Here is a 14,975-nt window from a genome sequence, read left to right as displayed (position 1 = left end):
ATAGTAACTTCGGAAAATGAAAATTTATTGTATACAGGGGTCTATAGTTGGTAGAAGAAACTTTTGGGAGATCTCATGAAATGAGCTATGTTAACACGTTGAGTGTTCCTGAGGGCGCTAGGGACGAGCAAGCATACTCATCAAAATCGGGGTAACATTCCAGCGTTTATAACTTCTTGTTACACATTGTAGAGACTCAACAACTGGTAGTTCGGCGAAGATACACCTAGATGATAACGTACAAATGATGTATGTATGTTGTCTCATGTTGCCGGTAGTACACTCAAGCGGCACAAGTAGGGGCGCCTTTTGAACATATATCAACCAATGCAAAAAGCGGACGAGATAACTCGCACTTGGCAGAGTCAATAAAAAGTGCTATCAAAGTGCTGTCGATGAGTTCACTCGCCCCTAATATTTTCACCGCCAATGTATTAGACACGTCATTTTGATGATATATGACTAGATAAAATTTCAAAAAAGTATTCCAAATAAACTTCTGTATTGTTTAAATCGCAATTAAAAAAAATCATATTGAGTTTTGATTGACTCACCAAACAATAGCTTGTCCACGACTTAGGCCTTCTAACCTTCTGTAATAAAACAAAACTCTTTTTTCACAGTAGCTCAGGGATGGATGCTCCTGCAGTGCTTTTGTTGGTAAGACTGGTAGCTTCTTCAGCTGAGTTTGTGCTTTTATGTCACTGAAAGAAATATAAAATATGATGTACTGTTAATATAATGTTCAAAGCATGTTTACTGGGTAGCTCATACACGAAAAGGCCATTAGGAGAGAAGAAAGTTATTGGTTATTGTACAAGCTAGTCCACACCTCGAGCGCTTTGAGGCTTCGGTGCAAAGCACTATATAAATCCAGCTAATGTTGTTATTATTATTATTATTAAAGTCATTTATCTGTCTCTTATACACATCTAGATGTGTATAAGAGACAGAGGAAAGGCTGGTACATGTAGAATTGGGCTTCTGAGAAAGTAAGGTATTATAAAATTAATATTTATCTATCATTTTTCTGATTGCAAATAGGCAAAACATTCAAAGCATATAACAAGCTATCTTCATACTGCAACTTATCTATGCTTCGTAGATTTGCCCTTTTTACTAATAACTCTCATGAAATATCACATACTCTTTTAAAAAGTCACATGAAATTTAAGAGAGGTCTCGTAGACAAGAAGTGCTCTAAGAGAGGTCTCGTAGACAAGAAGTGCTCACTGAAAATCGAAATGGCTAACCAACTGATAGAAAAGGTTGTGATACGACTTTTACTCTCTGTCTACTCATATCAAATGCTAAATACTGTACATAGAATATTCATGTACCGTATCCTACCAGGTTCCTGGGTGGAGAAACAATGAAATAAAATGCTTTGCCAAAGGGTACTATGCCAACTGTTCTATAAATTACTTAATAAAACCAACTTAAAAGACCTAATGTTTAAATTCCATAATACATGACGCCCTTTCATTTAGTACCTAACAAACAGACCACCATAAATTTTGGTTTTGTTTTAAGGAGAACAGAGTGAACATGAACTGATGTTGATAGCACCGTAGGGAAATACATCTTGCGTCAAAAATGCACAAGAACATGTTTCTTTAAATTGATAACATTAACTGTTGCAACAAGATCTTTCCTAATAATTTTCGTCGTAAATCCACTGAGGCTCCAAGATAAATCCAAGTATGTGCATGGTAATAACAGTACCTGATTTTTTTTTTTGGTGTTTTTATTCATTGGTTTTTTTTAGAAACTAAACAAATAAATCAGAAAAACTATGTCTGAAAGTCAACGAAGTGCTAAAAACTCATCGTCCTGAGAAAGGCGCACATTCTTTATGTGGTATATGCTAGTCAAGGACACATTACTACAGAATATTCAATCAATTTAGAGGATTTAGCTTTATATTATGCTAATTTACACTTGACGAGTCTTTGTCGAATGTTGACTTTAGAATGACCTTAACTTACGAACCCAGTATGTACAATGCATACCCATATGGTTCCATCGGGCAATTTATGTTTTACAAGAGAGGATATGACAATTATTTATTCAGGAATACTGTATGCAAACAAACGGGACTATGTACTATCTATACTGTCGTTAGACATCTAGTAGCAATATGTGAGAAAATGTGAACGATCAGTTGGGACAATATCAGATCATAACAATTCTATTTCACATGAAACTGAACATACATTATTAGGTCCAAAAAAAAAAAAATTAAATTGCATTCATTTAATTTATTTAAAATTTCATAGTCATAATTTGGTACATAACATAACACAAACCAAAAAAATTACCAAAACTGAAATTATAGAAAGGTTGTAACTAAAGAAGGCAAAGATTAACAAAAAGTGATTACAATTGCTGTAGCTTGCAAGCTTTACATACTGTAGTGTTACTATAGCAGACTACTATTTAAAACTTTCCAGTATACTTTAAGTTGGACGTTATATTCACTATACTTGCATGGGAAGTCGAATGGATGAGTTGTGAATGTAGGGACGCCGCAACCTACAGCCGTTATATCGGCGCTGTTTCAAAAGGCATGCTAGCCTATGGTTCTAAAGGTGGAAAAAGTCTTCTCGGATAAGGACTACAAACCATAGGCCCAGTGTACGGTACACAATTGGTTCAAGTGCACTTTAAAGAACCCAGTACATCTTTTAAGATGAGGGGGGGGGGGGTTACACCGGTGTACTAGTCCACACAGCCCCTGGACAGATGAGAGTAGATGGCACCAGTTTACTGGGTAGCTCATACACGAAAAGGCCATTAGGAGAGAAGAAAGTTATTGGTTATTGTACAAGCTAGTCCACACCTCGAGCGCTTTGAGGCTTCGGTGCAAAGCACTATATAAATCCAGCTAATGTTGTTATTATTATTATTATTAAAGTCATTTATTTATAGGGTACTATATAAGGACATCATAGTATCATTAAAAGATCAGCTCATTCCTCAGGCCTCCTAAAGCAACCTGGTTGGCTTATCACTGAGGGTTCTAAATGATTAGCTTTGCCTATTGAATCACCCTCATTAACTTTGGTGGGAAAAAGCCTAATAGGTAATGTATTCAATTAGGTTCTCTTGATAATAAATGCTCTGCTGACAGTCTGGGATATATGCAAACAGGTGAATTAGTTAGTCAGGCCTTTATTGTTCAATGGCCGCCGCTTCAAGAGGCTTACTGTACTACAAATGCATCCTTCTTGCTTATTTACGAAGCTTCCCCCCGCTGCGCAGTCGTTCCATTAACATTGTCCACGAGTTGAAATGTTTATATAATTCATTGATCCAAGAGTCAGCGGATGAGATGAATGAAGTGCATTATACAGCAGAATAAATAAAGTGAAAACAATGTACATACACCTGACTCGTCTAGTCTGATTTCATTAATTCCTTGAAATGCTCGTGAACTGATGCAAATAATTAACAAAATGCTATTTAATTCTAACAACTGAGCTTACCCCAACTGGCAATGATATAGAAAAATAACAGAGACTATAATTGGTTGAATTACGTAGAATGTTAGAAATCTGACCAATGAAGAACACGGTTTCATATGATAATACAAGATATATGCTGAAAAACATCAATTTCAAAATTTTCTCATTTCTTTCCTGAAGAATATTCCAAACTTTCAATTTCCCAAGCTCTCCTCAATATACCAAAATTACACTCGGATATGGGACTGTTAAGTCTTAGAAAAACTGAGTATACCCCAACTGAACAATCTGTGAACATACTGTAATAATTAAGGAGTACATTATAGTTCCAAAAATAGCATGGTCGTCCCATGCAAAAACACGCAACTGCTGTTATTTTTTGTGCAGTTACGTTGTTCTACGTTGGAACGGCTGTACATATCTAGGTGAAAATAATACAAATAGCAAGTTTAACTAACTTAGTAACTGAACGGCAATAAATATGTTTAATTTAATCGACATTGATATAAGCAAATAATCACCGCTACTGTATTACAATGTCAATCATAACAACTCTCATAAATTATTATTTTGATTAACTTACGTTGTGAAATCACCGTGTGCTTCTTGGAGGATGTAAGCAGCAAGTTCAAAAGCCGTTTCACTATCAACTTCTATATCACCCTGCAAAATAAAAAAATACAAAAAATTTGTATTATCATAATAGCGTCAATGTATTTTATTATTGTGGACAGACGAGAGTAGCTGGTACTGTTTTACTACTGTGTGGCTCAAGCACTAAGTGACCATTAGGGAAGCAGGAGCTACTCGGTTAAACTAACCACGTTGGTCAAGAAGTCCAATCCGAACGTGCAACACAATTAAAACTTCTTCCATGTTGACACCGCTCGAAACAAAACCGGAAGTTGAAGTCACAAACTAGCGCCCTCAATAATATTTTTTATACACAAGGTTAAATCTTGGTAAAACTAACCGCGTGAATAATCCAAGTGCGAACAATGGTGAAATGTACCCATGACTTTGGTTAAAGTTACCCTGGTTAAATTTACCATTTTTTAAATCCAGTGCGAACAAGGCTTAAGAGCTAATCCACACCTCAAGCACTTTCACAACTTGGTATAATGTGTATAATAAATTTAACATCACATTTACAATATTAAGAACGCTTGATGTACAACCGAATTTCCTTTATTTCTTCCATTTAGAATCCCTCATCAAGTCTCTTTAGAGGCTTTGAGAGTGGACAGTTGACCACTTGGAACCCTCAATGGTCTATAAACAAGTCTACAAGCTGGGGAAGTGAAGAGCTGACCACTTGGAACTACTGACGGTGGTCAACAAAAATTCTGACAAACCATATTAAATTTAATATCGGTATTTATCATAATATCATAAATAATATTAACCGAAAGGTCCACTGATTAATCTCCGATAAGATAGTATAAAACATACTCCAAGTATCGAAATGCATGCCATAATATTCTTCTTCAAATTTTTGAAATGCTAATCCCCTCCCCTTTATATAATAATATAGTATATTGTAAAATTATTTTGTTTAAATACTATTATTTAAAGCACACTCGATGTATAGGATAAAGGTGGGAATAGGAAACCATGTTTTGCTGTAAGTAGGAGAAAGATAAACGAATGAGGGAAATAAAAAGATTATTAAAAATGAAATTAACTGCACAATGTATGAATTAAAAAGTAATTAGAAAATCAATTGTGTATTTAAAAAGATTTGTAAAAAGACAAGTTAAATCCACTAAATTTTTACTAATATACAAATCTTTAAAATTCCAACAGTTTTCTGGGTTACAGACCTGTAAATGACTTTTTTTTTTTATAGGTCAGCCAACAAAAAATGAAAAGCAATTAAGTAAATAATCTAGGTCATGAAACATCAGGTCAAGATGGTCTGCAATCTTTAAAGTGTGCACCAAATCTATAGGAATGAAGTAGGACTGTTTGCAATACATCTAATATGTTTGGCATTTAACATCTAAGATCTACATCTTGGCAAAAATTTTTTTTCGACTTTTGATGGAAACGTAGAGGACAAAAGAATGTGCGAGTACAAAAAAAAAGATATGATGATGTAAGAATAGACGCTAATGGCATTGGTATTGATAACAATAAATTAATGATGATGACGGGATGCAGATGACAATATGTATGAAAGAATAACAACAGACTGATGGCTGATAAGCCGATGACAATAGGATAATGGGCTGTTTGGGTTGGACAATAAATATAATGATAAAAACTAGAAATTTCAAATTGCAAGTGAAGTGCTGCGAAGTACAACTGCATATAAATGTTCTTCGAACAAAATTATTTATGCGAGTCAGGTGATAATAACGAATAATAAAAATATAACAAATAATATGAGACACGACCCATTGTCTATATTAGAACAGCGTTGGTACCGTGTACAATAGTGTTTTGCGTCGTCGCCTAAAGTAATTGATTTTACACGGCAGAACGAAAGAAGGAAACTCAGCTTTTCAGTTGTCTTAGGCCCTCGTTTTTTGACAAACAATGACCTTTCAGAGGTCAAATTGCTGTCAAGAATATGAATTGGCTGCTTCGCAGCAATGATGATGGAGATAAAGATGATGATGATGATGATGTGGTATTAGTACGATGCAAACAGTAGTAACAAAGGATGAATATAGTAATGTCCAGCTGTTTTTAGGTAAGAAGACATTTCATTTAAATGTCAATATCAATATCATTACTTTATTCTATTATAATTCATTGATATTGTATCTCAAGGAAACTAAATTTAAGATGATGATGATGAAGATGATGATGATGATGATGGTATGACGATAGCAGTGGTAACAATGGATAAAGATAACAGTGTAACGTTCTGAAAGTTTCGAACTCAAAACGACCTCTGCATACTCTTACAAACATCACTCTGGTGAAGAATTCATTAACACAAAATGCAGAGCAATTCTTGTCACATTGGATTTCTATGAAACATTACTGTCAATTAAAAAAACTCTCAGACGTTGAACTACCAGGTAATGTAGAACTAAGGTGGAGCTAAATTTCATTTGTACCCTGTTGTTCAAATGACAATAAAGAATATCGTATCGTATCATATCGTAAAATGCATATCGATGGCAGCTAGAATTGAACCAAATGATAACTGAATTACTGAGTGCTAAGGTACAATTCCATAATTGATACACATTTTGAATGTTAAGAGGTACAATTCCATAATTGATTTGTATAAAGCAGCCTGTTTGAGGCTCTTCATGGAAAAATGGCCAAGTTGTCACACAGGCAAGTATGGAGTAAGTGACCTTTAAAATATGGAAGCTCAAAAATTGTCCTACAAATCATAATTTTCCTAAACAGTTAAATATATAATTAATCAAGTGCCTATCTTAGCTGTGGCATCTGGTAAACAAGTTATTTCATATCTTTTTGGTAGATAATTCTATTAAAAATTATGCTTGATAAATGACACCGCATATCGTGCAGTATCTGAAAATAAATTGAATTTTAAGTTTTTGCTACAAATTGGCAATTTTTCCACAAAATGTCTTATATTATTGACTATGTGACTTAACATAGACTCCAAAATGGTTTATTCAAATCAATTATTCACTTGTTACAAACTGTAAAAATAGGCCATATATCACATTTCACAAGTTTATTGCTAATTTCTAGACTACTAAAATGTCAAGATGAAGTTTCTAGGTTCGTAACTGACTATCACATGGAAAATACAACACAGAAGTTCAAGGCCATGGGAATGAGAATAGATTTATGTCTGCAGATGCCAGAGACAAAAACATTACTACAAACCTACTAATAGCTTCAATATGTCTAGCAACAAACACAAACATACCTTACAACTGACAGACAGAATTAACAAGTCAATCTATTAACCGAAGGTACATATTTTATGGACCATACCATTGGCAGATTGAGGGGTGGGGAAAGCCAAACCGGGCCCCCTAAATTAAAAAAATATGAAAAAAGGATGATAAAAAAAGGGAAATTATATTTCAAATGAAGTAAGAGAGTGCCATTTCTGGCCATCTAGAGGGAACATAGCCATTAAATTTTTTACCATGGTGCAACTGAGGCGGTATCAGACCTTCTATCTGTAGAAGTATCTCCTGGTTCTCTCTGTTTTTTTTTTAAATTCAATCCTGGGTTTGCCACTGCATACAAATACTGAAGTCTAGGTTACAAATTTATTATGCATTATGTATCAAAAAGCTATAGGAATGTTTGATAAGATAATGGACTTGAGCAAATTGCTGGCTATTTAACTGGTGATGATAATTCAATACGACAACAAACGTAAATGAGTTTTGTGTACAGTACGACCTTTTGAATTGAACTGACAAGGAAAACTGCTGAGAAAATAGGATGGGCATAGTGACCCACCGCAGAGGGTCAACGATAACATTTTACCACAATCATCTAATTTCGCAATCTCTAAAATCTTTTAAGAATTTTTTTTTATAATATTAACCTATAGAATATCAATAACACAGATGTTTTTTTACTATAAAAATCTTGAATTTAAACTAAAATATCATTAAAAATGAAGGATATTTTATGTGCAAGGCAAACATATGAAATGTTTCTCTCTCCCCCTTCCAAAACCTGAACATATCGGGCATAATTTCTATGCAATATATTTTATTTCGTCAACGAGGAAATTCATTTTGCTCTAAACAAAATCAAAGGAACCTAACCAAACTATGCATCATGGGGTAGGGACAATATTCCACTAAGGTCCTAATGACCTGAATACACCTAGGCCCTAACCAAACTCTGCAATATAGAGTGGGAGGGCTATACATACAATGACAAGTTTAATTTTCTATCTATTCCTTCTTGAGTTTAAAAGTGTAAAGTTGCGTAGCAGCCTGAATCTAGTTTTACTTCATGACGCGACGTTGCTATCACAACTCGAGTACGAAGAAAAGCCTCGTAATCGGACCTAGCACATAATAACGGCGCAAATGAATCGTATTACACAGACCCTTTACAGCACTATAGAACTATTATTGGTTTTTATTTCATTCCCAGTATTCAATAATTAATTAACAAAGAATTTATTGTCTTCCTCATATCAATCAAGTATCACTTCCACAGTTTGTTCAACGTTGTCTTCTCAAATTTTCAATGCAAGCATGACGGCAACCAGTGAATAGCAAAATATACTGTATATTTCGTTTTGAATTATTGTCTTTTTAAGTAAACTTTTAATCTTAATTCATTTCCTTATACCATTAAATAAATAAATTATTTTCCGTTTATGTCCAATTACAAATACTTGAAATTGAAAATTATAGCTGGGTCCCTGTGGATCTGCGGCAGTCGCAGTGCAGTGCCAATACCAATATAATAACGGATACATTGTCCCTTATCCAGTTAACTCTAATGCGAGGGTTATTCGAGGAGCAAAGCGATCTGTCTCATTATTAAAACCTGATGCTGGCTTGTTCAGTGCAAGAAGCAGGAACGTTAATGTATTGCTCTACAATATTTTACAAACATTTTTACTGTCTTCCACTCTAATAATGTCCATACTTCATTTTAATTACACAGTCTATAATCATTCCATATTTATATATTCCATCATATTAATTATATATTTACTTAACTAGTCATTCTAACTAGTTTTGCATTCTACCATTTTAAGCTCTTTGCAAAATTTATAAAAATGACTTAATTCAGGAAAAGCTACAATACTGTATATTGTGACATAAAACTCCCAAGAATAATTTGTTTTCGGAGTGATTTTCACACCCAATAAGGTCATATAATTACTTGATATGAATGGTGATAATTTGGGTATGAATGAGTCTGCGCCATCAATTCACCGATCTTTAGTTATAATCATTTAATTGCTGGAAATCAGACAACAATTGTCCATTCAGTCTACCAAACCTAATAAATCCTTCAAGCAAAGGCTTTTAAAATCCTTAGAGGGGAAAAATTGAAATGCTAGCCATGTAGTATGAGAACAAAAAAGCGAGGACAATCGTGCGGATTATCAACTTACTATGGTGTTATTATTACAGGATAGCTTACCAGAGTTCTTGTAATAAGCCAAAAAGACTGTACATAACGTTTAGTGTTTTTCACTATTCAGTAATTTTACCAAATACCAGGGCGGTTTAATCAATGTAATAATACTCAATTAAGGATATAAAAACAAACTAAAGGACACCTCTGTTTTAAAATTTTATTCTAGTTCTTAATATTTAGATATTTTTTTATTGTCTTTTTATTAATAAATACATTCCCTCAAGACAACTTCGCTCTAGCACAAAACTGCTTCTCAATCGTTTTAAAGTTTCAACCATATCCAATGGAGAGCGATCCTTTCAACATGCGGTGCCCAAGATTTGGAATCAGCTACCAAAGAATGTAGTAGATTGCACATCACTTGAACAATTGAAAATACTCTCAAAACTCACCAATTTGTTAAGAAGCTAAAGTGCTTAAGAGACTTAATTGTAATTTGCAAATTAAATTGTAATTTAACTGATTATTATAATTATTCTTATTATTCTTATTATTATTATTATTATTATTATTGTATTATCATATTAATTATATATTTACTTAACTAGTCATTCTAACTAGTTTTGCATTCTACCATTTTAAGCTCTTTGCAAAATTTATAAAAATGACTTAATTCAGGAAAAGCTACAATACTGTATATTGTGACATAAAACTCCCAAGAATAATTTGTTTTCGGAGTGATTTTCACACCCAATAAGGTCATATAATTACTTGATATGAATGGTGATAATTTGGGTATGAATGAGTCTGCGCCATCAATTCACCGATCTTTAGTTATAATCATTTAATTGCTGGAAATCAGACAACAATTGTCCATTCAGTCTACCAAACCTAATAAATCCTTCAAGCAAAGGCTTTTAAAATCCTTAGAGGGGAAAAATTGAAATGCTAGCCATGTAGTATGAGAACAAAAAAGCGAGGACAATCGTGCGGATTATCAACTTACTATGGTGTTATTATTACAGGATAGCTTACCAGAGTTCCTGTAATAAGCCAGAAAGACTGTACTTAACTTTTAGTGTTTTTCACTAATGGTTAAGGCCTCTATTCAGAAATTTTACCAAATACCAGGGCGGTTCAATCAATGTAATAATACTCAATTAAGGATATAAAAACAAACTAAAGGACCGGGACACCTCTGTTTTAAAATTTTATTCTAGTTCTTAATATTTAGTTATTTTTTTATTGTCTTTTTATTAATAAATACATTCCCTCAAGACAACTTCGCTCTAGCACAAAACTGCTTCTCAATCATTTTTAAGTTTCAACCAAATCATATGGAGAGCGATCCTTTCAACATGCAGTGCCCAAGATTTGGAATCAGCTACCAAAGAATGTAGTGGATACGTCTCAAAACTCACTAATTTATTAAGAAGCTAAAGTGCTTAGAGACTTAATTGTAATTTGCGCTACATAAAAACTGATTATTATTATTATTATTATTGTATTATTATAAATTGTTGATATTGACTTTATTTCGAATTATGATTACTGCATCTAAAATTTGCGCTATATAAAAACTAATTATTATTATTATTATAAATTGTTGATATTGACTCTATTACGAATTATTATGATTACTGCATCTAAACAAGGGTGAAAATATTGATTTTTTAAAATTTATTATCTACTTATTAGCTCATGTTAGGTTTTTGAATGAGATAGTCATTCATAATTGTTGTTATCCTTCCCCCTTTCTTCAACTCGCTTTAAAAAGTAGGTTTTAACTATAGAAGAATGGTAAATAGTTGGAGAGGGGTGGGGAAGGGGTCAATTGATATATGACAGACGAGAGTAGCTGGTACCAATGTGATACCCCTCCCACTTCAAAAAGTGAGTTGGGAGGGGGTGGACATGTCCCTCTGTCCACCACTGATAGATACTCAGAGCTTTATCACAGGAGATGCCATTACATTAAAGACAGAAATAAATAAATAAAAAATATTATAATATTACATTTTTCAAGGTTAAGTTCTCTATAACATTCAGTTTGCTGTTACAATTAGAATTAAAAAACCTCAAGACACATTCATGTAAAAAAAATATCACATCATCAACTGCATCTAGAATTTCCCATTTAACAGCCTGAAAGCTGCAGGACCAAAACTGATTGAAAATCTAGCCTTCTTAGGATTGACAGAGCAACATCAAGAAAGACAACCCAAATATACTAGTAACTATTTTTAGCCGGAGTGACATACCACTGTAGGCCTATTACAGCACATGCAGTATATAAATAGAAAACTATATGATGAACCATATTGTACACATTCATTTCTAAACGCTTCAGTGGTTGGTACAACCGTCGAGCCAAGCGCTTTCACCTACAGCTTGTTTATGAATATGTTGTATATGAATATGAATAATTTATGTTTTGATTTAATAAATAATGTGCAATTCCAGCTGCTATTGCAATACCTTTAGGTTAGAAGACTATTTATAAATGTCAATATCATTACATTAATTACTATTACTGTATAATTCATTGCTTGATATTAATCTCTCATGGGTTTTTAATATTGAAGAATGTACGGCAATGAGGAAAAATGTGATGATGATGATATTAAACTGTTATTGTTCAATGATTATGATTGTTGATGGCCATGATGGTGACAATGGTGATGGCAATAATGCAAAGATAATGAAAATGACAATATTATGACGGTGATATTAATAATTATTGATCAAATTAAAATTATGATAACTGATGATTATTATTATGATTATACAATTATGATTGTTGTTGATGATGATGTTTGATATAATTATGATTGCTGATATTAACAATGATGATTATTACTATTGATAAAGATAAAGTTCAAATTATGATGACAATGACGATGATGAGGTTACGCTAATACCATTGACATCTTTACCATAAGGGCTATACTGTTGTATAATGCTTACTGTAAGTCTAAGTACATGTTCGTTTGGCTTTACTCTACATAGTAAGTAGTTAAAATTATGATTACCATGACGATGATGAGGGTACGCTAATATACCAATCACATTTTTACCATAAGGGCTATACTGTTGTAAAATGCTTACTGTAAGTCTAAGTACAGGTTGTTTTGGCATTACTCTACATAGTAAGTAGTTAAAATTATGATTACCATGAAGATGATGAGGGTGACATTTTTACCATAAGGGCTATACTGTAGTATAATGCTTACTGTAAGTCTAAGTACATGTTGTTTTGGCTTTACTCTACATAGTAAGTAGTTAAAATTATGACTACCATGACGATGATGAGTGTACACTACTGTAATAATATACCATTGACATCTTTACCATAAGGACTATGCTGTAGTAAAATGCTTACTGCAAGTCTAAGTACATGTTCGTTTAGCATATTACTGTACACAGTAAGTAGTTCTTAGGTCACCACAGGTCCTGATTTACACTGTGCAATATGTATTTGAAATTCTATATGTCGGGTATTCATGCAAGTATTCAATAATTCGCATTTTTAAAAGCTTAGTAAATATTCAACATCTGTGCTTCATGGGCCGGTAAACTGAAGCAAACAAAGGTGAGGCGATGATCACAATGACGGCATCAATGATCGTCATGACGTCGGCAGTATTGATGACAACACTGGATATCATGAACAGAAGATAGAGATGATGATCATGATAATTATGATAAGGATATAAAAGCAAACAAGGTGAGGTGATGATGACAACATTGGAGATAATGAATACAAGATGAAGGATATTAAGTTGGTGCGCTTTGACTCCCAACCTTGAGGTCAGGGGTTCGAAACTCTGGCTGTGCAAATCGCTTGTGTCCTTGGGCAATGCACTTTATCTACGGTTGCCTCTCTCCACCCAGGAGTACAAGTGGGTACCTGGTAGGTTCCAACACAACTGCGCTGATTACTAGCCGCAATATTATGGAATAATAATATAATTTAATTTAATAATTTAATTTGGTGTTCAATGTGTTTGATCCAATGACCAGGGTAGAGGCTTTGTAAAGGCATTAAGCGCTGTATAAGAACGACATATTATTATTATTATTATTATTATGAGGAGGTGGATGAAAATGACGACAGTTCTGCTTAAATCATGGCAGTGATTGTTATGATAGTGATACTGATGAATAGCGATGATAATGAAGATTATGGTGATGATTGACAATTATGATGGGGGATGAAAAAAGATGAGAATTATCTTACATTAAATCAGAAGATGGTGATTACTATGAAGGCAATACTGGAAGCGGTTGATGGTAATATAGATGAAGATGACTCTAATGACATTGATGAGTTAAAGATGCTGTTCTGTTTTATTTCAGATGATGATAATTACTTAATCAGAAGATAGTGATAATAATAATGGCAATACTGGAAACAGTGATAGTAATATAGATGATGAAGATGATGCTAATGACAATGAGTATAAAAATCTTATTCTGTTATGATTCAGATGACGATAATTTTTTCCACCCTCCTCTAACATTCTTAAAAAAAAAAGTATGTTTGCAATTAAACAAGGTATAAAATAAGGTCTTGCCTATAAGGTGACAGCAGTGACAATTAAACTGTTGTTGATAATGAATTAAAAATAAAGATGATAATGATGATGATAATGATGAAGATGACAACATTTTTAATAAGATTCAGTAATAATGTTACGACAAGTGTTGGAATCAAAATGTGATCAATTTGATTTCTGAAATTTTTCTAGCGAAAGAGTTGAGAGAAAGAGCTTCCGTAATGGACAGAATATTACGGCAACATTATACTATGTAGTGATGCTCATAATTACCGGTGCATAGATCACATTGCTAATATAAAGAAAGGTTATCAAATAGGTAAAATATCCACACATGAATGTAATTCAAGCTCACACACATACATTGGAGGGAAGTAAATTAAGAATTGCATACTGCAAGTCCCAATGAACAACAACACTTGCCATTCACAATTCCAACTCATCTGAAAAATTATCCACTAAGGAGCTAGATCAGAGACTGTTACAGTAGTAGGTTATACAAGACTTACCTTGTAGATAGAAACCTTCGCCTGAAGGTAAAACAGTTCAATGGTACCACTGTCCTGAAGATGCGTAATACTCTCGATGTAGCAGCGCACGCCAAAGTACAACGTAACAGTCTCCGGCTTCTTCGGGATGCTGTAGTCTGTGACTTTCCGTTCGGGATCAAACCAAATCAGATTAGAACTACAATGAAATATTAAAAATTGCGGGTCAGTAGCTGAGTAACTAGGACTGATTCATAGCCTTGATAGGTTCTGTTTCACCACTCGGGCGTGGGGCCTTTCATATGGTAATACACGTCTGACGCATCAGTGCCTGGATCAGCAATCTATTGTATTCAATACTTTACAGGGATCCTGCATACAATAGAAAGCTTTACTACTGTGTTTGTAAATACATAACAGTTAACTGGTACAACACTAGAGGGCTCACT

The 14,975-nt window shown here is 33.6% G+C and overlaps 1 protein-coding gene across 2 annotated transcripts in view; it reads right to left on the bottom strand.

Annotated features, from left to right (window-relative positions):
• Positions 1 to 533: 533 nt before the first annotated feature.
• The window catches only part of LOC117101407 (FERM domain-containing protein 4A-like), an 82,940-nt gene continuing 68,498 nt past the window's right edge, over positions 534 to 14,975 (bottom strand). Inside the window, exons 4-6 of one of the 2 annotated variants that reach the window (XM_033241385.1) lie at positions 14,548 to 14,725; positions 4,051 to 4,130; positions 534 to 704 (exon numbers count right to left, since the gene is read on the bottom strand). In XM_033241385.1, coding sequence (XP_033097276.1) covers positions 551 to 704; positions 4,051 to 4,130; positions 14,548 to 14,725 — 412 coding nt within the window. In that variant the 3' untranslated portion in view covers positions 534 to 550. The remainder of the gene's footprint in view (positions 705 to 4,050; positions 4,131 to 14,547; positions 14,726 to 14,975) is intronic. The other variant, XM_033241386.1, reaches the window with a different exon arrangement.

The sequence above is a fragment of the Anneissia japonica genome, unplaced genomic scaffold (assembly GCF_011630105.1).
Source record: "Anneissia japonica isolate Jap-2015-1 unplaced genomic scaffold, ASM1163010v1 scaffold287981_len1045443_cov154, whole genome shotgun sequence".
In the NCBI taxonomy this organism is placed as follows: domain Eukaryota; kingdom Metazoa; phylum Echinodermata; class Crinoidea; order Comatulida; family Comatulidae; genus Anneissia; species Anneissia japonica.
Note: the sequence above shows the minus strand (reverse complement) of the source record. Positions and strands in the feature narration are given on the sequence as shown.